We start from the raw sequence: 26,946 nt of genomic DNA, 5'->3' as shown, positions 1-26,946 counted from the left end.
ATAGAGAGGGACATGTGATTTCAGCAACCAATGACACAACCTGTTGTGTCTGGACACTGTGGATGTTTCCTTCGCCCTGATTTTGTACAGATTGCGGCTAGCCAAAGTTACAAAAAAAAAAAAATGTTTCCTCTCATCAAACAAGTGCCCTACGCTCATCATACACCACCACTACCCTAGCCAAAGTGCTCAAAATACTTTAGTGGCAGCACAATTCTTTTCCTGGACTTCTTACCAAATGTTACAGATTTTTCACGAATTTATGAAAATTTGCTTGTGTTTGAGATCACAAATCCGAATGTGCCATAATCGTGACGAATTTATGTTCGGCGATAATTCTCCAAACATATTCGCTAATCTCTAGTCTCAACCTGGTTAAGACTGCCCCAAAACCATGAGGTTTTTATAGGTCCATATTGTGCAGCTGCTGCCATATCAGGATGGTAACCTGTCTGTCAAGAAAACCAAACATGCAATGGAAGGAAAAACCATAAAGCATGGATCTTTAACTGCGTTGCCGAAGGCACCATATGATGAAAGAGGAGATCCAGAGGTCAATGTGTAGAAAATTGCGTTTTTATTAATCAACGCATTTCAAAGTTCACAGACTTCTACAATCAAGAAGAAACTACATTGCAAGGAAGCATGCAACAACATTTAAAAAGATATCACATTCAAATAGAAGAGCCAAAAAGACACAAAGTATCAGGTGACTCATCCTTTTGTCAGTTTGAAAAAAGGTTGCTGAAAAGTGAAAAAAAAAAAAACCCACAGTATACACTGCACAAAAAATAGAGGGAACACTTAAACAACACAATATAACTCCAAGTCAATCACACTTCTATGAAATCAACCTGTCCAGTTATGAAGCAACACTGATTGTGAATCAATTTCTCCTGCTGTTGTGCAAATGGAACAGATAACAGGTAGAAATGATAGGCAATTAGCAAGACAACCCCTATAAAGGAGTGGTTCTGCAGGGAGAAGCCACTGACTATTTCTCAGTTCTCATCCGTTTTGGTCACTTTTGCATTTTTTTCATTGCTCTCAGCCCTACAGTAGCATGAGGTGGTGTCTACAACCCACATAAGTTGCTCAGGTAGTGCAGCTCATCCAGGACGGCACATCAATGCAAGCGGTGTCAAAAAGGGTAGCTGTGTTTGTCAGCACAGTGTCCAAAGCATCGATCAGATGCCAGGAGACAGGCCAGTGCACTAGGAGACGTGGAGGAGGCCGAAGTATGGCAACACCCCAGCAGCAGGACCGATGGCTCCTTCTATGCGCAAGGAGGAATAGGAGAAGAATTGCCAGAGCCCTGCAAAGTGACCTCCAGCAGGCCACTAACATCCATGTGTCTGCTTAAACTGTAAGACTCCATGAGGGCCCGACGTCCATAAGTGGATGTAGTATTACAGCCCAACAACGTGCAGGGCGATTGGCCTTTGCCAGAAAACACTAGGATTGGCAGATTCAACATTAGCGCCATGTGCTCTTCACGGATAAGAGCAGGTTCGCACTTAGCACATGTGACAGACGTGACAGTCTGGAGATGCCGTGGAGAACATTCTGCCTGCAACATCCTCCAGCATGACCAAGTTTGGTAGTTGGTCAGTAATGGTGTTGGGAGGCATCTATGTTAGCCAGAGGTACCGAAATTAGATCCTCAGACCCATTGTGAGACAGCAGTTCATGATGAAGGCACTGATGCTCTGGACTGGCCTGCCGTTCCCCAGAAATGAATAAAATGGAACACATCTGGGACATCATGTCTCTCTCCATCCACCAACGCTCCCCGTTGCACCACCACAGATTGTCCAAAAGTTGATTGATGCTTTAATCCAGGTCTGTGAGAAGATCCCCCATAAGAACATCCACTGCCTTATGAGGAGCATGCCCAGGAGCTCTAGGGAGGTCACAAAGGCACATGGAGGCCTGAGAGTCATTTCCTTGTCTTAAAGGCATTTCCACTTAAGTTGGATCAGGCTGTAATTTGATCCTAAATATCATTCGAAATCCAGACCTCCATGGGGTATTCATTTTGATTTACATTGATCATTTTTATGTGTTAATGTTCTCAACACATTCCACTATGTAATAAAGATATGCAACTGGAATATTTCATCTAGTGATATCTAGGATGTGGTATTTTAGTGTTCCCTTTAATTTTTTCAGCAGTGTATATGCTGGGTGGAAATGCCACGTACAGGAAATACCAGAGTTTTGGTTTATCGCTGCATCCAAAGTGCTGAGTTCTAATCAAGCAGTTATACCCGCATGTGTTATCTCATCTAGTGAATGGAAATGAGCAAAACTACCCAGCGCAGACTAGTGTTTCTGCTGCAGATAACTGACATGCTGCGGTTCATAAACCTGCATAGAAGCACAGTGGGCATGGGATTTCTATAAACCCCATCCACTGTGCTTCTAATTTAGAACTCAATAGTTTTTTGATGCAACGCAGGTGATCCACAGCCAAAACAGTTGCTGTTCCCGATCATGGACATGTACCCCAAGATTGTGTATAAATACATGTGTTAACTACCCTATGTTTTTAGATAAAAAAAAAAAAGGGGGGGGGGGGGGGGGGGGTTTGGGGAAGAGAGGTCTGAGGCATACTTACCTGCTTCCGGGGCTCCTTGCGCTCCCCCTGCCTGTCCCACGGTCTTCGGGTGCTGCAGCTCTTCCCCTGTTCAGCGGTCACGTGGGACCGCTCATTAAAGTTATGAATATGGACTTCACTCCCATAGGGGTGGAGCAGCATATTCATTTCTCTAATGAGCGGTGCCATTGACCGCTGACAGAGGAAGAGGCTGCGGCGCCCGGAGACCAGCGACGCCAGGAGCAGGTAAGTATTACATATACACCTGTCCGCGTTCCACATGCCGGGCGCCGTTCTGTCTTCGCGTCCTCTTGCAGTTACTGTGCAGGTCAGAGGGCGCGATGACGTACTAGTGTGCGCGACGCCCTCTGCCTGAACAGTCAGTGCGGAGAGACGCCGAGACAGGACGCTAAGGAGCTGCAAGCAAGAGAGGCGAGTATGTCATTTTTTTTTTTATTGCAGCAGCATTATATATGGCACAGTTTTATATGGCACATCTATGGGGCAATAATCAACGGTGCAGAGCATTCTATATGGCAGAGCACTATATGGCACATCTATGGGGCAATAATGAACGGTGCAGAGCACTATATGGCACAGCTTTATATGGCACATCTATGGGGCAATAATGAACGGTGCAGAGCACTATATGGCACAGCTTTATATGGCACATCTATGGGGCAATAATGAACGGTGCAGAGCACTATATGGCACAGCTTTATATGGCACATCTAATGGGGTAATAATGAACGGTGCAGAGCACTATATGGCACAGCTTTATATGGCACATCTAATGGGGTAATAATGAACGGTGCAGAGCATTCTATATGGCACAGGTTTATATGGAGCATCTATGGGGCCATAATGAACGGTGCAGAGCATTATATGTGGCACAGCATTATACGGAGCATCTATGGGGCCATAATGAACGGTGCAGAGCATTATATGTGGCACAGCTTTATATGGAGCATCTATGGGGCAATAATGAATGGTATGGAGCACCTATTTTTATTTTTGAAATTCACCGGTAACTGCTGCATTTCCTACCCTAGGCTTATTCTCGAGTCAATAAGTTTTCCCAGTTTTTTGTGGCAAAATTAGGGGGGGTCGGCTTATACTCGGGTCGGCTTATGCAAAAATATTTTTTAATAAAGTTTTTATTCCAGTCCTCATATGTTTATATACAATCTTAGACATTTCCACCCAGCAAGTATATATAAATATATATTTTTTGTTTGTTCTAAAACCTTTGTTCAAACTGTAAGGAAGAGTCATCTGATACCATGTCTTTTTGGCACTTCTATTTGAATGCGGTATCTATTTAAATGTTAATGCATGCCTCCTTGCAATGTAGTTTTGTCCTAATGAAAAAGTCTGAACTTTGAAACGCATTGACTAATAAAACTACAATTTTCAGCTCATCAACACCTGGATCTTCTTTTTTTCATCATATAGTGTCTTCAGTAGCACAGTTAAAGATTAGTGATGAGCGAATATACTTGTTACACGAGATTTCCCGAGCACGCTCAGGTGTCCTCCGAGTATTTTTTAGTGCTCGGAGATTTATTTTTTTTTCGCCGCAGCTGGATGATTTACAGCTATTAGCCAGCTTGATTACATGTGTGGATTCCCTAGCAACCATGCAAACCCCACATGTACTTATGCTGGCTAAAAACTGTAAAACATTCAGCTGCAGCGATGAAAACAATCTTCGAGCACTAAAAAAATATTCGGAGGACACACGAGCGTGCTCGGGAAATCTCGAGTAACGAGTATATTCGCTCATCACTATTAAAGATCCATGCTCTATGGTTTATCCTTAAATTGCATATATCCTGGATCTGCAACAACCATTTTACTGATCGTTCTTTGGGCTTATGGCACACAACACTGCCAGGTGAGCACATCCCAACACCCTTCGTTCTCATAGCCTATTATCCAGGTAAGACCCAATTTTGCATTATTGTCTTCCAGTTCTCTCTTATTAGAAATCCAAACATGAATGTGTATATATAAAAATGGCTGCTCACGACTAGTGATGAGCAAATATACTCGTTACTCGAGATTTCCCGAGCATGCTCGGGTGACCTGAGTATTTTTTAGTGCTTGGGAGATTTAGTTTTCATCGCCGCAACTGTATGATTTACATCTGTTTGCCAACATAAGTACATGTGGGGGTTTCCTGGTTGCTAGGGAATCCCCACATGTAATCAAGCTGGCTAAGAGATGTAAATCAGTCAGCTGCGGTGATGAAAACTAAATTTCCGAGCACTAAAAAATACTCGGAGGACACTAGAGCATTCTCAGGAAACTCGACTAACGAGTATATTCGCTCATCACTACTCACGACCTCCCCTCCAAGAACAGTTTCATACCTGTCCATGTCCTCAGAAGTGAATGGAGCAGGCTTGCAATATCTGCAGTGTTTGGATTTATTTGAATTAGTTTTTGGATATAATTTATACATTTTGCAATGATTGCATGCCAGCTTTGTAATGACGAGTATATAGGCAAGCTCCCTTTAAATATCCTATAGAATACTACATAATACTAGCAACAGCAGCCATGATTATTCATTACCAACATTCGCAGAAGCTGGCTCTTCACGCAGACTAGCTGGAATATTCATACCAAAATCTTCATGGTCCGAAAGCTCTGCCATAATAAAGAAGGTGCAACAGGTGGTCATTTCAATTTATACAAGTTTGATAATACCATAAGCATTTCTGATTTTCACAGAAAGCATTTCTAAAATATCTTATAGACATAGGCAAAACCATATGACTGCTGTTCTCAGCCCAATTTATGGGATAATAAAATGACTAATACAGACTTGAGAAGCTAGCAGACCCAGGACTTGTGATTTAGCATCTCAAATCATTATGAAATGTTAAGGCTATATTCACACAGCGTTTTTCCAGCAGACAAAACCTTCCCAAGTTATTTGTTCCTTTTTTGAGTGTGTGTGTGTGATTTGTCTACAGTACATGTTTAATCAGTTAGTTTTCACGTGTCTGCTACATGTCTCCACTCATTGCTTTCTATGGGTGAGAAAAACACTGCAAAAATGCTGAAAGAATTGACATGCTGCAGTTTTCAAATAACGGAGTGCTCAAATTCAGTCAAGAAAAAAAAAAAACAAGCGTGTGCATGAGATTTCAGAAATCTCAGCTTTTTCTGGTACTATAAAATGCAGGTGTTTTTTTATTATTATTATTATTAGTAAAGAACACTTAAATGCTGCATGTGAACATGGTCTTAAAATGTTCTCCCCACCGAAGGTTTTGCATTACGATGAGGTAATATTGCAGACGAAGACATGATCCACAGTCCCAAACCACATCCTATATCCACTTCAGGGATAAGATACACGGGTACCAGAAAAGCAGAAATTATGAACTGATCTTGTACACACCTTCACCATCATGATCCAGATAGTCTGCATCACGTACTTCATCCACATGATCTACTGGGCCATCTTCAGCAAGCAATTCTGCCAAAGCTTCGAATTGGGGCCCCTTTTGAGAAAAATTAAAAAATGAAAAAGAGATCAGGTATAAGTGAAGGCAATGATTTACTAATAAAATATTTCCAATGCAAATCTGATCAGGCAGAAATTTTAAAAACATTCACACTTGCGAGAAACTGGCACGAGTCTCGCACCTCAGTACCCGACACTACCACCGGAGCACTCAGCTACATAGCAACACATGCAGCCGGACACTCCGGTCCCAAGTGCCGGCGGCAGGTACTAAGGTGCGAGACTCGTGTGAGTTTCTCACAAGTGTGACCCCAGCCTTAAACACATTATCTGTTTAAAAAAAAAATTAGAGAAAAAAAAAAATGGCGTGGGCTCCCGCGCCAGAGAGGGAAAGCCGACCGCCGGGGGCTGGTGTTTATAGCCTGGGGAGGGGTTAATACTAGTGATGACCGAGTGTACTCGTTGCTCGGGTTTTCCCGAGCACTCTCGGGTGATCTCCGCGTATTTTTAACTGCTCGAAGATTTAGCTTTTGTTGATGAAGCTGCATGATTTACGGCTGCTAGACAGCCTGAGTACATATGGGGGTTGCCTAGTTGCTAGGGAATCCCCACATGTATTCAAACTGCCTATTAGCTGTAAATCATGCAGCCGAGGCAACGAAAACGAAATCTCCGAGCACTTACAAATACTCGGAAACCAACCAAGCGTGCTAGGGAAAACCCGAGCAACGAGTATACTCGCTCATCACTAGTTAATACCCATGGATCTTCATAGGCTATGAATCTCAGCCCACAGCTGTATATTTAGGCACAATTTTTTGATTGCTCCTTATTCTGATTTTTGGAGGGCAAAATAAACAAAGGCCAGCACTTCATTTTTTCAGGTCAGAGATACCAGGTTGCTTATTTTTTATTTAGTTTAGTTTTTTTTATAGACAAACTATTTATAGAAATGCAAAAGCAATTATTTTTTTCTATTCTTTTGAGAGCTATAACTTTTTTTAGTCCTCCGCTGACATACCTCTATGGTGGCTTGTTTTTTGTGGGACAAGATGACATTTTTAGCAATACCATTTATTTCCATTCAACTTTTTGATCTCCTTGTTTTACTTGTTTCATTTTTAGGGTGTTCACTTAAGGGGTTAACTAGTGTGACAGTATGTGTGTACTTTGCGACAGATAGAGACATACATACATTTTTGCAACTTTTTTTTTTTTTTACTTGTTTTTACTTTCTTAATTAGCACCTCTACCAGCACTGGAATGCATTATACCCCTGTCACTGTTACACTGACAGAACGTCTTTTAGACCATGCTCTTGACATGGTCTAAACAGGCCATCGTAGCTGGCAGACCTGAAGGATGTCATGATGACCTCGGGTAGCCATGACAATTGGCAGTCAGAGATGATGTTGCGAGGGTGCGGAAACCCCCTCCCTCTCCTGCCTCCCAAATGCAGCAATTGGTAATGATTGCGGCATTTAAAGCATTAAACAGCTGGGGGCGGTTTGGGCCCTAGGCCTGGCTGTGACGGCCGGGACTCTGCAATCACATAAGCCGGGCTCCCGGCAGCAATCAATGTCACAGCTCCCATGCCACGCACGATAGCCACAACATATAGGTATGTAAAAGGTCGTGAAGAGGTTAACTGAAACAGCTGTGTAGGAGGCTGTAAACTGGGTAAGGAACAGCCAAATTCTGTTACAAAAGGTAAGGTTGTGGAAGATTGTCTATTATCACAGGTCATACACCATGACATAGGACTGAGCATGGCAAGGAGACATAAGGTACAGTAGTTTCAATGCACCAGCAAGGTCTTTCCAAGATAAAAATTTCAAATCAGACCACTGAATCAAGACATGCTGTTCAAGCTTTTTGAAGCACCAAGAAATGGGCAACTTCGAGGACTATAGAGGCAGTGGTCAGCAAAGGAAACTTCATGCAGCAGATAAAAGACACGACAGGATTATGACCCCAAATATACAGCAAATGTGATTAAGAAGCATTAGCAGAATAAAGCAGAGTTACAAATCTTAGTGATGACATGGCCAAAACATAGCCCTAATCTAAACATCAAGTCAATTCCCTTCTAAAACTGTGTGCAAGTGTACCTAGAAGAATTGATTCTTTGATGCTGCATTAATTTGACTTACATTTTGTATTGTTAATTCTTTTTTGCATTTTGTTCATTGACAATAATAAAGACACTTTTTTTTTTAAGCATTTTCTCCACAGCTGCCTAAAAATCTTGCACAGAAATGTATAAATGCTGCAGCATGACTATCTACACAATGTCATTACCATTCTTTTCTGGAGTTTCCTCTGTGCAGCAATGCGTTCTTTGGCATGTTCCCAATACAACACTTCCATGTCTGCAAAGGTGCACAAAAAGTCATGAGTTCCAATTTCAGTGCCAATGACTCACATAACCATCAAGACCTCAAATGTATGCCCGAGCTTTGCTCTTAGGATCATAACTATAAGCCCAGAATGTTAGCTTTCCAAACAGTTCAGGGTCCAAGCTTTAGCTACTATATTCTAAATAGTGCTCTGGAGATGAAAAATGTATACCTACTTTTTGGTTATGTGTTCAGAAGAGGTGTGAGGAGGAAGAAGAACATAACCTGTTACCAATACCTAGCTTTCTTCTGATGCCTCTTACTATGCTTATTAAAAGCCAAGAACAGAAACTCAAATAATCACTCATTATGCCTAATCAGGTCACTTGTAGAAATTCTGCAAATCTTGGAAATTTCATTACTTAGAGGTGTTTCGCATATCAGGCTCTGCTGGGGTCAGACATCTGGTTACAAACATGAAATTATTATTTTTTTTTTTTTTTTAAACAAAGCATTAAACTTTGAAGCAAAATTGCGTGAAGACGCCCAAGAGTATAAGGTGGTGGGTATCATTCCTGCAAGGTGCATTCTTACAGTGAACATTTCAGTATGGGGCAAGAATTATTTTTTCTTCATTTAATAATTCATGTTTAATACAAGCATGTCAGAAGCGCAAAAAATATAGTTCTTACCGATAACGGTATTTCTCTGAGCCCATGACGGCACCACGGAGAGAGGGGATCCGCCCACCAAGGACAGGAAACCTACGGATAAAAAGGCGGTACCACTCTCCTGCATCAGTTGTTTTACATAGAGAACGATGGGAGACTACTAAAACATTTGTAAATTTTAACTGTTTATCATAACGAGATACCGCGTGTTTAAAGACTATAAATAGACTATGGCACTAATTTGATGTGCGCACCCATAAGTGAAGGGAGGGAATGTACGGGTGCCGTCATGGGCTCAGAGAAATACCGTTATCGGTAAGAACTATATTTTTCTCTGATCGCCCATGACGGCACCACGGAGAGAATTGCATAGATAGTACATTCAGGGAGGGACCACCGCCTCCAGAACCCTTTTACCGAAAGTAAGGTCTGAAGAGGAGATTAGGTCCAATCTATAGTGCCTATAGAATGTGGATGGTGAAGACCAGGTAGCAGCTCTACATATCTGGTCTATAGAAGCTCCGGCTTTCTCCGCCCAGGAAGTTGCCACTGCCCTTGTTGAGTGAGCCTTAACCTCCCCTGGAACGGACATCCCACTTGCCGAGTATGAGAGACTGATGGCGTCTGTGATCCATCTTGCTATGGTGGCTTTGGATGCTTTTTTCCCCTTCCGGGGACCCTGGAAACACACAAACAGAGAGGGATCCTCCCTACTCTCTCTAGTGGCTTCTATGTAATGTAAGAGACACCTTTTTACATCTAGTGTATGTAAGGTTTGTTCCTCCTTATTTTTAGGGTTGGGACAGAAGGAGGGGAGAGATATCTCTTGGGACCTGTGAAATTTTGAAGCCACTTTCGGTAGATATGCTGGGTCTATTTTTAAAATGACTCTATCCTCTAGAAATTGTGTGTAGGGAGGATTAGCTGAGAGAGCCTGTAAGTCGCTAACCCTACGGGCAGAAGTGAGGGCGACTAACAGAGCAGTTTTTAGAGATAAATTTTTCAGTGAAGCTTCGCGTAATGGTTCAAATGGAGTACTAGTCAGGGCTTTAAGGACCAAGTTTAAGTCCCATTGAGGAACAACTTTTACTGGAAGAGGCCTCGATCTTCCTGCTGCCCTGAAAAATCTAGAGACCCATCTGTTTGAAGCTAAGTCAAAATTGAATAGGGCTCCCAAAGCTGCCACATGAACTTTTAGGGTACTAGTGGCCAACCCCATCTCCAACCCATTTTGTAGGAATTCTAGTATGGAAGTAAGGGGAATTTCTTTCCCTATTCTTACACCTGAAGAAGACAGAAATTTTTTCCATACCTTGCCGTATTGTTTTGTTGTAACCGGCTTCCTACTTTGTAACAGGGTTGAGATTAGCCCCGGAGAGAACCCTCTGCTCTCTAATAATTTCCTTTCAAGAGCCAAGCTGTCAAGTGCAAGTTCTTGACTCGAGGGTGACAGACTGGGCCCTGCGACAATAGATCCTGAAGGTCTGGTAATACCCAAGGGTCGGATATTGACATCTTCCTCATCCATGAGAACCAAGGTCTCTTCGGCCAGAACGGGGCAATTAGGATGACCAGCGCCCCGTCCTCCCGAATCTTCCTCAGCACTGCTGGAATCAGAATAAGAGGAGGGAAGGCATAGACAAGATGGTGACCCCAAGATATCAGGAAAGCGTCCACCGCTACTGGGTTCCCCAGAGGAGATAGGGAGCAAAAGGAGGCTACTTTTTTGTTTAGATGGCTCGCAAAGAGATCTATTTTGGGAACACCCCATCTTTCTGTGATCTGGGTGAATATTGACCGATTTAGTTCCCATTCCCCCTGTTTTAGGCTGGACCGGCTGAGGAAGTCTGCTTTGTAATTGTCTACTCCCTTTATGTGTAGGCTTGTTAGGGATAAGAGATTGCTCTCGGCTATTTGCAGGATTGAGTCGGTCACTTCCATTAGATTTTTGGAACGGGTACCCCCCTGGTGATTTAGGTAAGATACTACCACCCGGTTGTCCGACATTACTCTTACATGGTGAGAGTGAAGGACCCCCAAGAATTCTTGAAGGCCAAATTTTACTGCAAGGAGTTCCTTCATGTTGGAGGATTTGTTTACCAGAGATGGAGACCAAATGCCCTGGGCTACTAGGTCGCCCAGATGGGCCCCCCACCCTGAAGGGCTTGCGTCTGTAGTCAGGACTTTCGAGACCTGAATTACCCATGGGACTCCCTGGGAAAGATTTTCCTGCGATTTCCACCATGTTAGAGAGTGATTGGTGCGAGGAGATAGAGTCAACTGCCCGTCTAAATGCCCTCCTAGATGGATTTGCTCCGATAATATCTGCCATTGAAGGACTCTCGAATGTAATTGGGCCCACTGGACCGCTGGAATACAAGAGGTCATGGAGCCTAAGAGGGACATGGCCTGACGGAGTGTTATGGAGGGGAGAGATTGGGTTCTTGATACTAAACTTTTTAGTTTTTGTATCTTGTTCTCTGGGAGCCGACACTCCATCTTTTTGGAGTCTAGAGTGAGACCTAGGTACTCCTGGACCTGAGAAGGCATTAGTCTGGACTTCCCTACTTTTATTAGCCAGCCCAATTTCTTTAAAGAATGCATCACTATTGCCAGTTGATCCTCGCAATGTTGCGGGGAGGAGCCTATCACCAAGAAATCGTCCAGATATGGAACGATTAGGGTATTTTCTTCCCTGAGGTGAGCCATTACCTCTGCTATCAGCTTTGTGAAAACCCTCGGGGCTATGGCAAGGCCAAATGGTAGAGCTGAAAATTGGAAGTGATTTAGGACTCCCCTGATGTGAACTGCCATCCTGAGGAACCTCTGGTGATCCTTGTGTATTGGGACGTGATAATATGCGTCCTTTAGGTCCAGGACCACCATGAAGCATTGGGGAAACAACATTTTGATAGATGATTTTATCGTTTCCATCTTGAATGCTTGAACGTCCAAGTAATTGTTTAGTTTTTTTAGATTTATAATGGTCCTGAAGGAACCGTCTGGTTTCTTCCTCAGGAATAGAGGGGAATAGTACCCTTGCCCTCTTTCTTGTGGGGGAACCTCCAGGAGTACTCCCTTTTTTACTAGCCCGATGACCTCGTTTTCCAGTGCCAGCTGTTCTTCTGCCGAAGATCTTATAGATGTCATCGTAAAAGAGGGACGGGGCCATTTTTTGAATGTCAGCCTCAGACCTGATTCTATGATGTTTAGAATCCATTGACTGGAGGTAATCTTTTTCCAGGCTGGGAGAAAGAGAGATAATCTCCCTCCCACCTGGGGCGAACCTTCATTGAGAAGGCTTCTTGGTATCGCTGGGGTTTTTGTTAAAGATGAACCCCTTGTTCTTGTTCCTCTTATCCTCCCACTTTCCCTGGCCTCTCCCAGGGTTCTTACGGAAAAACCTCTTGTTTCGAAAGGGCTTCCTGTAAGAGGGGAGACCTAGAGAGGGAAAGGACTTTTTCTTGTCCCCTGCTTTTTCCAAGATATCATCTAATGTGGAACCGAACAAAAACTCCCCTTCGCAGGGGATAGTACACAATTTTGTTTTTGTTTGTAGATCGCCAGGCCAATTCTTAAGCCAGAGGGCACGCCTGGCCGCATTAGCAAATACTGCCGACCTGGCAGCTAATCTTATAGAGTCTGCCGAGGCGTCAGCCAGAAAGGCCGCAGCTCCCCTTATTACGGGTAATGTCTTCAGCATCAAGTCTCGGGAAGTTTTCCCCTTTAATTGACCCTCTAGTTGATTCAACCAGATCATTAGGGAGCGAGATGTGCATGCTGCTGCCACTGCCGGTTTCAGGCCTCCTCCCGCTGACTCCCAAGAGCCCTTGAGGAAGGCATCCGCCTTCTTGTCCATAGGGTCTTTTAGGACCCCCATGTCCTCAAACGGGAGAGCGAATTTCTTTGATGCTTTCGCTATTGCTACATCTAATTTGGGGGCTTTTTCCCAAAAGGAGCAGGATTCATCCTCAAAGGGGTATTTCCTTTTGGGAGTTAGGAGAGTCTTTTTCATGGGTTTTTTCCATTCCTTTTTGATTAGCGCTGCAATTGTTTCATTAAGCGGAAAAGCTCTCCTCTTTTTTTGTTCTAAGCCCCCAAACATAATGTCTTGTGCTGATTTTTTAGGGTGGGAGTCTACTAACCCCATAGTACTCCTCACTGCCTTTATGAGGCCATCAGTGTCCTCTAATGGGAAACAATTGTGACCTCCTGAGGAAGAAGTGGATGACGAAGACGCGGAGGAGGAGTCGGAGGATTCCGAACTCGCACTATCGCTGTCAGATTTAGAGACTGGGGACGGGGACCTGTGTCTGGTCCTTCTCCGTTTTCTTCCCCTTTTAAGGGATTTAAAGGTGTCTTCCACCTGCTCTTTAATCAGGTTTTTAAGATCTGTTGCAAACCCGGGCAGGCTTTCTGATACCGTCTGCTGTATGCAGGAATTACATAGCTGCTTCTCCCAGGCGAGTGGAAGATCCTCTTTACAGATGGCACAGACCTTGTGCTTGGTTTTACCTACGCTTTTCCTTCCCTAAAAGAGACAAATAATAATCTTACTGTCTCTAACTTTCACGAAGATCAACTTACCACCTCCAGGACCCATAAATACCGGTTGGGAATTCTCAGCCTCTGGCTTTTTCCCCGACGCCGTGCTGGACTCCTTGCTGTGTTGAGACCTTTGGCGTTCTTTGCTGGTGTCCTGGTAACCTTTCTGCTGCCGCCTTTTTTGCTGCTGCGGCGATGCTATAGGTGGAGGTGATTCAGGCAAGGGAGATGCCGGGTCGCTCATACTGCTGCTGCTGGTCTGCGCAAAACAACACTTGCTACGCTGGCGCTGACATTTTCTACTTCCCGGCGCCTGCGCAGTAGCGCCCGGCCGGCACGAGGAGCGCTGAAACGCTGGCGCCTGCGCAGACGCTCCTGCGTCTTGTAGAACGCCTAAGCGTCATGTCGGGATCTATGGAGCGTCCAGCTACAGCGAGGAGCGCCGACGCCTGCGCAATCGCTTCCGCGGCGCCCCGGCGTCTCGCGAGACCAGCGCAGTTCCGGGCATCGCCGACTTTCCAAGATGGCGCCCGGAGTACAGATATGGCGCTGCTGACCGGCACCCCCGGTCCTATGCAGACCCTTATTGCGCGGCTCTGCAAGCCCGATGGCGTTGCAGTGTGCAGGCTGACGCGAGCTAGGGGAGGGCCACGCCGCACCTCCCGCAACCACAGAGGGACCCCCCTGGATGTTGCCGCTGCTGCATCTTACCTGAGGAGGTGACCGCGAACTCCTTGTCACCTCCTCCACGCACCCTTGAGGCCCACTAGCCCCCAGCGGTGGTGCCTCGGGTCACCACCCCAGCCGAGGCAGAGGGACCCCAGCTGCCTGAATCGGACTGGTTGGCCCCGGAATTCCAACGCTGACTGGTAAGTCCGTAGGTCTCCCATCAAGGACAGGAAACCAACTGATGCAGGAGAGTGGTACCGCCTTTTTATCCGTAGGTTTCCTGTCCTTGGTGGGCGGATCCCCTCTCTCCGTGGTGCCGTCATGGGCGATCAGAGAAAATTTTTTCTGCATAGCACACTATTACGGTTTGCCAACTATTGCTGTTTGCCAATTCCCTTGATCCCCTTGCCAATTTCTACTTCTGCGCATTCATTTTTTTCTTACAACCAGTTCTTCTAATAGTCAAGGTTTTTAATTTTTCCACTATCAGCCATATGAAAAGAATTAGGCACTCTTAAATAGATAATGAATGTCACCTGCACTCATCACCCAGCGAAAATCGTCTCCATTCACATAGCGCATATACTACAGGATGCTCCATAAGTCCTTTATCACTTGTGTATGTTTCAGGAAGGTCGGTTTGACAAAAATATCACATGATTTATAGACTATATACCGGTAATTAAAGTTTCTACAGCACCTATTTAAGAGTGACAGATTCTTCTTTATATGGATACTTACTGGGCGGGACGCTATCTGAGCACTGAGGAGCACAATATTACCTAAACACAGAACAGCTGGGTGAGAGCTATTATTTGCAGGACGAGTTGTAGTTTTGAGTGACAACATTCACTTTAGCATACAAAGTATTGGAAAACAAATGAGGCAAGAAATTGTGAAACACAGCATTGCGACCACTCACAATTCAGTTTTGTTCTATTTTGAACTTGTATAGTTATTAGACATCACACAGGTCTATTTGATTTAAGGGTGATTTCACATTGTGGTCACGCACTCGTTTGTTGGCCTTGTTGGGGCTTGCGGCAGAACCCGGCATATGTGCAGACGGGGTCATAGACTATAAGGGTAGGTGTCCACACTCAGGATTGCATCAGGATTTTATGCAGGTAAAATCCTGACCAAATCTGCACCTGAGGTCACTGGCAGGTCACCTGCGTTGTCCTTGTGTTGTTTCTGCAATGTAAGGACATGCTGCGTTCTTAAAAGACGCGCCACATGTGCATTTTTGCAGGCATGCCGCATGACTTTTAATGCATAGTGGAGACGGGATTTAATGAAATCCCGGAGCAAAAAAGGGGAGAAGCCAGCGCAGCCTAAGGTTAAGACGCAATACATAAAGTGCAAATGCACATATTAATTTCTAACTGTATTTTCAAAATGAGACACTTAGCAAACAATTGATCAATTCTTTGAGCCACCCCGCCTCTTCACGGCAATCTCATATTGGGGCAGTCCTACACTACGTTTTTTATATTCGCTGTGCCATAAAGGCCTCCTAAATGAACTAAAAGTAAGACCACATTAAAAGCATGCTGTACCTGGAGCATTACCGAGTCACCCCTTAGGCTGCACTGGCTTCTCCCCTTTTTTGCTCTGTTAATGAAATCCCCTCCACTATGCTGTAACATCTGGACGCTGCGTTTTTGATGCTGCGGCTCAACGCTGCGTCAAAAACGCAGCGTTTCCTGAACATGGAAACATACCCTAATGGTGACAACAGAGCTTAACTGTGTTCTGTTGTCCATCATCTTTTGGAGTGTACTCAGTTTTGCAGGGGGCTGACTGGGTCAACGAATAGGTACTTGAACGCAATGTGAAAAGCACCATAACAGTTTGTTGTGTATATGTGTTTTTGAAAACTTTGTTAAAATTATGAAGCCAACATATCTGAGTTATGGACAGAAATATTGCTTTTCTTTAGCGGTATCCCAAACAAATTAAAAAATGTTATTTTTTTTTGCAAATATGTTGAGAAAGGTAGGTTCCAGGAGGCGAAACCCTCTGTGCAAAACCTCCAAAAATTCCTGTTACGCGTCTCACGTTTAGGGCAGACTGGACCAGTCATTTGGCTGTAAATTAATACACTGCTCAAAAAAATAAAGGGAACACTAAAATACCACATCCAAGATCTGACTGAATGAAATATTTCAGTTGTAAATCTTTATTCATTACATAGTGGAATGTGTTGAGAACAAAAAAACATAAAAATGATCAATGTAAAAAATGAATATCCCATGGAGGTCTGGAGTTGGAATGATGCTCAAAATCAAAGTGGAAAATCAAATTACAGGCTGATCCAACTTCAGTGGAAATGCCTCAAGACAAGGAAATGATGCTCAGTAGTGTGTGTGGCCTCCATGTGCCTGTATGACCTCCCTACAACACATGGGCATGCTCCTGATGAGGCGACGGATGGTCTCCTGAGGGATCTCCTCCCAGACCTGGACTAAAGCATCCACCAACTCCTGGACAGTCTGTGGTGCAACTTGATATTGGTGGATGGTGAGAAACATGATGTCCCAGATGTGTTCAATCGGATTCAGGTCTGGGGAACAGCCAACCCAGTCCATAGCTTCAATGCCTTCATCTTGCAGGAACTGCTGACACACTCCAGCCACATGAGGTCTGGCATTGTCCTGCATTAGGAGGAACCCCGGGCCAACCGTACCAGCATATGGTCTCACAATGGGTCTGAGGATCTCATCTCTGTACCTAATGGCAGTCAGGCTACCTCTGGCGAGCACATGGAGGGCTGTGCGGCCCTCCAAAGAAATGCCACCCAACACCATTACTGACCCACTGCCAAACCGGTCATGCTGAAGGATGTTGCAGGCAGCAGATCGCTCTCCACGGCGTCTCCAGACTCTGTCACATGTGCTCAGTGTGAACCTTCTATCTGTGAAGAGCACAGGGCGCCAGTGACGTATTTGCCAATCCTGGTGTTCTGTGGCAAATGCCAAGCATCCTGCACGGTGTTGGGCTGTGAGCACAACCCCCATTCTGTGGACGTCGGGCACTCAGACCATCCTCATGCAGTCGGTTTCTAACCGTTTGTGCAGACAGATGCACATTTGTGGCCTGTTGGAGGTCATTTTGCAGGGCTCTGGCAGTGCTCCTCCTGTTCCTCCTTGCACAAAGGCTGAGGTAGCGGTCCTGCTGCTGGGTTGTTGCCCTCCTACGGCCCCCTCAACGTCTCCTGGTGTACTGGCCTGTCTCCTGGTAGCGCCTCCAGCCTCTACGCTGACAGACACAGCAAACCTTGCCACAGCTCGCAATGATGTGCCATCCTGGATGAGCTGCACTATCTGAGCCACTTGTGTGGGTTGTAGAGTTCGTCCCATGCTACCACGAGTGTGAAAGCACAACAATCAATCAAAAGTGACCAAAACATCAGCCAGAAAGCATTGGTACGGAGATGTGGACTGTGGTCCCCACCTGCAGAATCACTCCTTTATAGAGTGTCTTGATAATTGCCATTAATTTCTATCTCTTGTCTATTCCATTTGCACAACAGCATGTGGAATTGATTGTCAAACAGTGTTGCTTCCTAAATAGACAGTTTGATTTCACAGAAGTTTGATTTACTTGGAGTTGTATTCTGTTTATGTGTTCCCTTTATTTTTTTGAGCAGTGTATTTGCTTTGTGTTCCATTTTTGGGTGAATGAGTCGATAACTTTGGATCTTAGAGAGCTGAAACCAATGTAAAACATGCCAAAGTGCCCGACTTATCCATGTTCAAATTTGACAAATATTGATCCAATCATTTGGCTGTAAATTTTGCTTTCACGTTAAATTTTTTGGGCGAATATCTTCAGAACACTTATGTATTAATTTTTTGGGTGAATATGTTGATAACTGTAGACCCAAGAGAGCCAAAATCCATTTTAAAAACTTTAGAGCTTGAATGTCTATGTGCCAAATTTGTTGGAGACTGATCTTATAATTTGTGTATAAAGAACAGACAACAGAAATTCAACTCTCTATATCCAGACATACAGTGGGGCAAAAAAGTATTTAGTCAGTCAGCAATAGTGCAAGTTCCACCACTTAAAAAGATGAGAGGCGTCTGTAATTTACATCATAGGTAGACCTCAACTATGGGAGACAAACTGAGAAAACAAAATCCACAAAATCACATTGTCTGTTTTTTTAACATTTTATTTGCATATTATGGTGGAAAATAAGTATTTGGTCAGAAACAAAAGTTCATCTCAATACTTTGTAATATATCCTTTGTTGGCAATGACAGAGGTCAAACGTTTTCTGTAAGTCTTCACAAGGTTGCCACACACTGTTGTTGGTATGTTGGCCCATTCCTCCATGCAGATCTCCTCTAGAGCAGGGGTCCCCAACTCCAGTCCTCAAGGCCCACCAACATGTCATGTTTTCAGGATTTCCTTAGTCTTGCCCAGGTAATAATTGCATCACCTGTGCAATGCAAAGGAAATCCTGAAAACATGACCTGTTGGTGGGCCTTGAGGACTGGAGTTGGGGACCCCTGCTCTAGAGCAGTGATATTTTTGGCTTTTCGCTTGGCAACACAGACTTTCAACTCCCTCCAAAGGTTTTCTATAGGGTTGAGATCTGGAGACTGGCTAGGCCACTCCAGAACCTTGAAATGCTTCTTACGAAGCCACTCCTTCGTTGCCCTGGCGGTGTGCTTTGGATCATTGTCATGTTGAAAGACCCAGCCACGTTTCATCTTCAATGCCCTTGCTGATGGAAGGAGGTTTGCACTCAAAATCTCACGATACATGGCCCCATTCATTCTTTCATGTACCCGGATCAGTCGTCCTGGCCCCTTTGCAGAGAAACAGCCCCAAAGCATGATGTTTCCACCACCATGCTTTACAGTAGGTATGGTGTTTGATGGATGCAACTCAGTATTCTTTTTCCTCCAAACACGACAAGTTGTGTTTCTACCAAACAGTTCCAGTTTGGTTTCATCAGACCATAGGACATTCTCCCAAAACTCCTCTGGATCATCCAAATGCTCTCTAGCAAACTTCAGACGGGCCCGGACATGTACTGGCTTAAGCAGTGGGACACATCTGGCACTGCAGGATCTGAGTCCATGGTGGCGTAGTGTGTTACTTATGGTAGGCCTTGTTACATTGGTCCCAGCTCTCTGCAGTTCATTCACTAGGTCCCCCCGCGTGGTTCTGGGACTTTTGCTCACCGTTCTTGTGATCATTCTGACCCCACGGGGTGGGATTTTGCGTGGAGCCCCAGATCGAGGGAGATTATCAGTGGTCTTGTATGTCTTCCATTTTCTAATTATTGCTCCCACTGTTGATTTCTTCACTCCAAGCTGGTTGGCTATTGCAGATTCAGTCTTCCCAGCCTGGTGCAGGGCTACAATTTTGTTTCTGGTGTCCTTTGACAGCTCTTTGGTCTTCACCTTAGTGGAGTTTGGAGTCAGACTGTTTGAGGGTGTGCACAGGTGTCTTTTTATACTGATAAGTTTAAACAGGTGCCATTACTACAGGTAATGAGTGGAGGAAAGAGGAAACTCTTAAAGAAGAAGTTACAGGTCTGTGAGAGCCAGAAATCTTGATTGTTTGTTTCTGACCAAATACTTATTTTCCACCATAATATACAAAAAAACTGATAAAAAAAAACAGACAATGTGATTTTCTGGATTTTTTTTTCTCAGTTTGTCTCCCATAGTTGAGGTCTACCTATGATGTAAATTACAGACGCCTCATCTTTTTAAGTGGTGGAACTTGCACTATTGCTGACTGACTAAATACTTTTTTGCCCCACTGTATGTACAGATAGATATCCATCTCCACCGTAAAAAGAGTTGCATTGACTAGTTGCTATAGCAACAAGGACAGGTATTTCTATAGGAGCCACATTCTTCTATACTATTCTTAGCACACCCGAAAAAACAAGTAGAAACATACCTGTAAAAGTTGGACCTTTCCTTTTATACGTCACCGGATCTGTCCCATGCCAGGCTGCAAAAATAAAGAAATCATTTTAAATGGGACCTGTCAGAGGAAAGTTAAAATCCATAAGACATCTCCAGGAAGTTGATATGTCCTCCCCCTTACATTGGACATCTGGGAAAGAAGGAAAATTATGTATAGCTAGGAAGTGTGAAAAGCCAATTAAAAACATAGCAAGAGCTAAGAATCCAAGCTCCCTTTGAAGCTGGGACTCGCTGCTGGGGACAGATACTGTAATTAAAACAGGAGGTTTCTGCTGTAAGGGGGACAGCAAAACTGATATTTGCTTACGCATAGGAAGGACATCCTGGGTTCAAAAGGATCTTGCTGAAAATTTTCCAGCCTTTGTGTCTCCATTGAGAATACTGGGCGTTTGTACTGATCCGATAATTATGAGATATAGATTTTCGGCATTGTAGCGAAAGGGAAGGATCCCTCCAAATTAATAACGGTTAGATCGATTAGGCTAAACATGTCACATTTGGTCTCTATGAAATGGCAAAATCACGATAAAAAATATGGTGTCAATATCTACCTCCGAGAGCCTTCAAGATATCCTGCAAGTCGGAGATATCATAAAATGCTAACAGACTCCGCACATCCCACAATCCGCCCCACATGAGGTCATCAAGGAGAGGTATGTGGGCATAACTCAGAGCCAAGAAAAAGCAGTTAGGTCTTTGTCATTCTCAGAAAACATGGTTTGCTGTGTGAGTGTCCATTTTCCAAACCAGGAGTGCTTCCCTCCACTAAGCTTTAAGGCTATGTGCCCACGATCAGTAATACTAGAGCTATGGACGCTTTTTTTCATCTTGTCCAAAACGCTGAGTTGTATAGTACAAGCACAGTGGATGGGATTAATAGAAATCCCATGCCCACTGCTTTTTTACACTATGTAAACTCACCTGCAATGCAGGTTTCTGAGCCGCAGCAGTAAATCCGCAGTTAAAAAAACATGTTGTAAGTGCATTTACAAAGGTGTTTTTAGCCTGGCTTAACCCAATAAATAAATTAATAAATTTTAAAAAAAAGTTAGGTTCATTTGTGATAACCAGACAAGGCAAAGCAGACAGCTGGGTGCATATGTTATAAGGCTGGGAAGGTCAATGGTTATTTTCCCCTTTTCAGCCTAAAATACAAGCCCACAAGGTAATGGTAGTTGGATTTGAGGACAGCGGTGATTTGTCAAAAATCCCAGCTGCCATCAACCCATGGGTTTAGTAATGAAGAGATGTTTATCAGACACCCCCATTACTAACTCTGTAATAAAAAAAAATGTTAAATGAGACTTCACCACACAATCCCTTGCTTACCATTTAAAAAAAAGAAAAAACAAAAACATACAGGACAACAGTAATCAACCGAACATGAAATAGTCCAGAAAAGGATATCTGAAACACATAGAAAGACAAGAGACAGTCCCCCTTTTACAAATGTATTTCCCAAACGTTGCCCCGCATGTCAGATGTAGTCTACGCTCCTCGCTTTTGCTCCGGCGATTGTGAATAGTACGTTCATCATCATCGCTGGCTTCCACTACAGTCAGTGAGTGGCATTCGTTGGATTACTGCAGATCTGCATGGGATTTTTTTCTTCTTCAATAAATTGGTGAACGAGGGATACCTTGGCTGGTCATCGAAAATGGGGAGGGGGACCCACAACGTAATATTTTTTTCATTTATTAGGTTAATCTATGTACAGTACAGTAAACTACACACACAAGGCACTAATTATATCTCATCGCTATCCATCTACCCCTATATCTATCTATATCTTTGCACATCTAATAACATACCAAACGAGAAAAAAAAGTATGTGTCAAAAACTATAAAAATACGTAACTATAAAATACTCATCATGGGAACGTACCCCAAGCCATTTCTGTGACCAGGCTTAGTAAGTTTCATTCGTTATATACGATTACATAAAATAAAAAGCGATATCGTATAATTTTGTTACCATTTTGTATCATCTTGCTTTTTTTCTTTTTTTAAATAAACATTGACTATCTTTCTGGATTAAATATAAAATGTAATAGCGCTGTTCCTCTTGCTCTGTAAAACACACCCCTGAAGCCATACACTACCTGTAATAGGTGTCCAATCTGCCTGCATAAACAATTGGTGGTGGCAGTTAGTGGTTCTTTTCTTTTTATTGCGCAGCTAGTAATGACTGTACCGGAGTATATACTTGTGTATAAGTAAAGTCTTGCAGCACATTTTCTTTGTAGACCAGGATGGGGGGGTGAGGAGCCATGCAGACCAGGATTGGGGGGGGGGGGGTTGTGAGGAGCCAAGCAGACCAGGATGGGAACAAGGAGCCATGCAGAAAAGGATGGGAACAAGGAGCCATGCAGACAAGGATGGGGATAAGGAGCCATGCAGCCAAGGATGGGAATAAAGAGCCATGCAGACAAGGATGGGAATAAGGAGCCATGCAGACAAGGATGGGAATAAAGAGCCATGCAGACAAAGATGGGAATAAGGAGCCATGCAGACCAGGATGGGAACAAGGAGCCATGCAGACAAGGATGGGAATAAGGAGCCATGCAGAGAAGGATGGGAATAAGGAGCCATGCAGGCAAGGATGGGGATAAGGAGCCATGCAGACAAGGATGGGAATAAGGAGCCATGCAGGCAAGGATGGGGATAAGGAGCCATGCAGACAAGGATGGGAATAAGGAGCCATGCAGACAAGGATGTAAATAAAGAGCTATGCAGACAAGGATGAGAATAAGGAGCCATGCAGACAAGGATGGGAATAAAGAGCCATGCAGACAAGGATGGGAATAAGGAGCCATGCAGACAAGGATGGGAATAAAGAGCCATGCAGACAAGGATGGGAATAAAGAGCCATGCAGACGAGGATGGGAATAAGGAGCCATGCAGACAAGGATGGGAATAAAGAGCCATGCAGACAAGGATGGGAATAAGGAGCCATGCAGACAAGGATGAGAATAAGGAGCCATGCAGACAAGGATGGGAATAAAGAGCCATGCAGACAAGGATGGGAATAAGGAGCCATGCAGACAAGGATGGGAATAAGGAGCCATGCAGGCAAGGATGGGAATAAGGAGCCATGCAGACAAGGATGGGAATAAGGAGCCATGCAGACAAGGATGGGAATAAGGAGCCATGCAGACAAGGATGGGAATAAGGAGCCATGCAGACAAGGATGGGAATAAGGAGCCATGCAGACAAGGATGGGAATAAGGAGCCATGCAGACAAGGATGGGAATAAGGAGCCATGCAGACAAGGATGGAAATAAAGAGCTATGCAGACAAGGATGGAAATAAGGAGCCATGCAGACAAGGATGGGAATAAGGAGCCATGCAGACAAGGATGGGAATAAGGAGCCATGCAGACAAGGATGGGAATAAGGAGCCATGCAGACAAGGATGGAAATAAGGAGCCATGCAGGCAAGGATGGAAATAAGGAGCCATGCAGACAAGGATGGGAATAAGGAGCCATGCAGACAAGGATGGGAATAAGGAGCCATGCAGACAAGGATGGAAATAAAGAGCTATGCAGACAAGGATGAGAATAAGGAGCCATGCAGACAAGGATGGGAATAAAGAGCCATGCAGACAAGGATGGGAATAAGGAGCCATGCAGGCAAGGATGGGAATAAGGAGCCATGCAGACAAGGATGGGAATAAGGAGCCATGCAGACAAGGATGGGAATAAGGAGCCATGCAGACAAGGATGGGAATAAGGAGCCATGAAAACAAGGATGGGGATAAGGAGCCATGCATACAGGGATAGGGATGAGGCTGTGCGTACCAGGATAGGGATGTGGGGACAATGCATACCCAGCTTATACTTGAGTCAATAAGTTTTCCCAGTTTTTCGTGCCAAAATTAGATTCCTTGGCTTGTACTTGGGCCGGCTTATACACAAGCATATATGATACATATAGTCCATGTGTTCGAATCCGAGGTGTATACACAATACGCTCACTGTCAGCTCCCCAGTAGCTGGGCTAGTAGTTTGAAGCATCCACGGTCTCATCCGTCACTCGTTAGACAATTGCATAACTGCCCTGACGATTGGAGGCAGAAGAGTTGCGTTCCCTTGACAAGTGGTAACAGAGGTGGGGCTTGTGTGACCCCCATTAACTCTGTATCCTTGACACGGTCTTTAAAAAAAAAAAAAAAAAAGGTCGAAGGGAAGGTGCCAAGATTTGTATTTTTGTATTATGTTTATTGATTATATAATACATTTTAATTCAAAATTGTTTTAACTTTTTTTTTTCTGCAGCTACTGTGGGCTTCCATTTGCTGGTGTGTAATGACACTTCCATACCTCAAATACGACAACCCCTGTACATAGAAGTCTGCGGGCGCTTGGAGTATTAATGTAGTAAATGGAAACGGTTCACATATTATACCACTGCTACCATAGAAGTAGACAGAGCCGGGGTCAAACATTATAAACATTAGATACTATGTATCTAATCCCATCCTGTGTGCTACGCTACACTGAGCCCTGTGTCTAATCCTAGTGTGTTACTCTAAACGTATCTAACCCAGCTTGTGATACAGCGAGGGGCACCAACAAACAGAATAGGGGCTGCCAGCAGTCCTCCGTGACTTTCTACTTGTATCACTGGTAGTAACCAACAAAAATGCTCCTCACTGTGATCCTAAACTTCATCCTCTTATCTTTTTGCAAATACCCAGAAGGGGAGGGGAAGAGTGACAGACAAATGTGAGCAGATCCTGCCCACATTTACTTATGTTGTAATGTGAGCTAGTTGTACACTAGGTTTTCATGACAAATTTTAACAGCTTCTCCCCCCCAGTGTTTAAAAGTGGAATATATATATATATATATATATATATATATATATATATATATATTATATATATATATATATATATATATATATATATATATATATACACACACACACACACACACATATATATACACATATATACATATATATATATATATATATATATATATATATATATATATATATAAATAAATAATTTAAATGTATTTTTAATTTTTCTCCATTAAAAACAAACTTTAAAATATTAATATTTTACATTTTTTCAATTGCTGAAAAAAAATTGTTTTCTATGGAACCTTCCCTCTAAAATTAATGCAGCCTTAAGGCCCCGTCACACATAGCGAGATCGCTAGCGAGATCGCTGCTGAGTCACAAGTTTTGTGACGCAACAGCGACCTCAGTAGCGATCTCGCTATGTGTGACACGTACCAGCGATCAGGCCCCTGCTGTGAGATCGCTGGTCGTGTCGGAATGGCCTGGGCCATTTTTTGATCGTTGAGGTCCCGCTGACATCGCTGAATCGGCGTGTGTGACGCCGATTCAGCGATGTCTTCGCTGGTAACCAGGGTAAACATCGGGTAACTAAGCGCAGGGCCGCGCTTAGTAACCCGATGTTTACCCTGGTTACCATCCTAAAAGTAAAAAAACAAACGCTACATACTTACCTATCGCTGTCCTCGGCGCTCTGCTTCTCTGGTCTGGCTGTGAGCGCCGGTCAGCCGGAAAGCAGAGCGGTGACGTCACCTCTCTGCTTTCCGGCCGCCTGCCGCTCACAGCCAGACCAGAGAAGCAGAGCACCGAGGACAGAGCGATAGGTAAGTATGTAGCGTTTTTTTTTTTTTTACTTTAACGATGGTAACCAGGGTAAACATCGGGTTACTAAGCGCGGCCCTGCGCTTAGTTACCCGATGTTTACCCTGGTTACCAGGGACCTCGGGATCGTTGGTCGCTGGAGAGCTGTCTGTGTGACAGCTCTCCAGCGACCAAACAGCGACGCTGCAGCGATCCGGATCGTTGTCGGTATCGCTGCAGCGTCGCTATGTGTGACGGGGCCTTTAGGCTATGTGCACACGTAGGAAATGTGGTGCAGAATTTTCTGCACTAAATGTGCAGTTTCTGTGCAGTACTATGTAAATCAATGTGAAAAAAAAAAGCTGTGCACATGGTGCAGAAAAATCTGTGCAGAAACGCTGCAGATTTCAAAGAAGTGCACGTCGCTTCTTTTGTGCAGTTCTGCAGCGTTTCTGTGCAGATTTTTCTGCACCATGTGCACAGCTTTTTTTTTTTTCACATTGATTTACATTGTACTGCACAGAAACTGCACAGAAACTGCACCAAATCTGCAGATGCAGATTTAGCGCAGAAAATTCTGCACAACATTTCCAAGGTGTGCACATAGCCTTAGGCTATGTGCACACCTAGGAAGGGGGCTGCGGGTTCTCCCGCGGGTTTTCCCGCAGCGGATTTGATAAATCTGCAGAGCAAACCCGCTGCGGTTATCCCTGCAGATTTATCGCGGTTTGTGTTGCGTGTTCCGCTGCGGGATTTACTCCTACTATTGATGCCGCATATGCAGCAATATGCAGCACAAATAGTAATGTTAAAAATTAAAAACAAAAAAAGGTTATACTCACCCTCTGACGTCCCGATCTCCTCGGCACTGCAGGCGGCGGTCCGGTTCCAAAGATGCGGTGCGAGGACCGCGACGTCACAGCAGGTCCTGGTCGCATAGCAAACCCGAGACCGGACGGCCGCGTGCAGCGCTGAGGAGATCGGGACGTCAGAGGGTGAGTATATCATGATTTTTTTTTTTTTACACAAATATGGTTCCCGGGGCCTGGAGGAGAGTCTTTTCTCCTCCACC

At 44.2% G+C, this 26,946-nt stretch overlaps 1 protein-coding gene across 1 annotated transcript in view; it reads right to left on the bottom strand.

The window, feature by feature from the left end:
• Positions 1-26,946, bottom strand: part of NCAPH2 (non-SMC condensin II complex subunit H2) — a 205,580-nt gene that overhangs the window by 39,395 nt on the left and 139,239 nt on the right. Inside the window, exons 14-17 of the mRNA XM_069765477.1 lie at positions 20,236-20,289; positions 8,382-8,452; positions 6,015-6,117; positions 5,180-5,254 (exon numbers count right to left, since the gene is read on the bottom strand). Of these exons, the coding sequence (XP_069621578.1) occupies positions 5,180-5,254; positions 6,015-6,117; positions 8,382-8,452; positions 20,236-20,289 (303 nt within the window). The remainder of the gene's footprint in view (positions 1-5,179; positions 5,255-6,014; positions 6,118-8,381; positions 8,453-20,235; positions 20,290-26,946) is intronic.

Source organism: Ranitomeya imitator, chromosome 4 (genome assembly GCF_032444005.1).
Source record: "Ranitomeya imitator isolate aRanImi1 chromosome 4, aRanImi1.pri, whole genome shotgun sequence".
Classification (NCBI taxonomy): Eukaryota; Metazoa; Chordata; class Amphibia; order Anura; family Dendrobatidae; genus Ranitomeya; species Ranitomeya imitator.
Note: the sequence above shows the minus strand (reverse complement) of the source record. Positions and strands in the feature narration are given on the sequence as shown.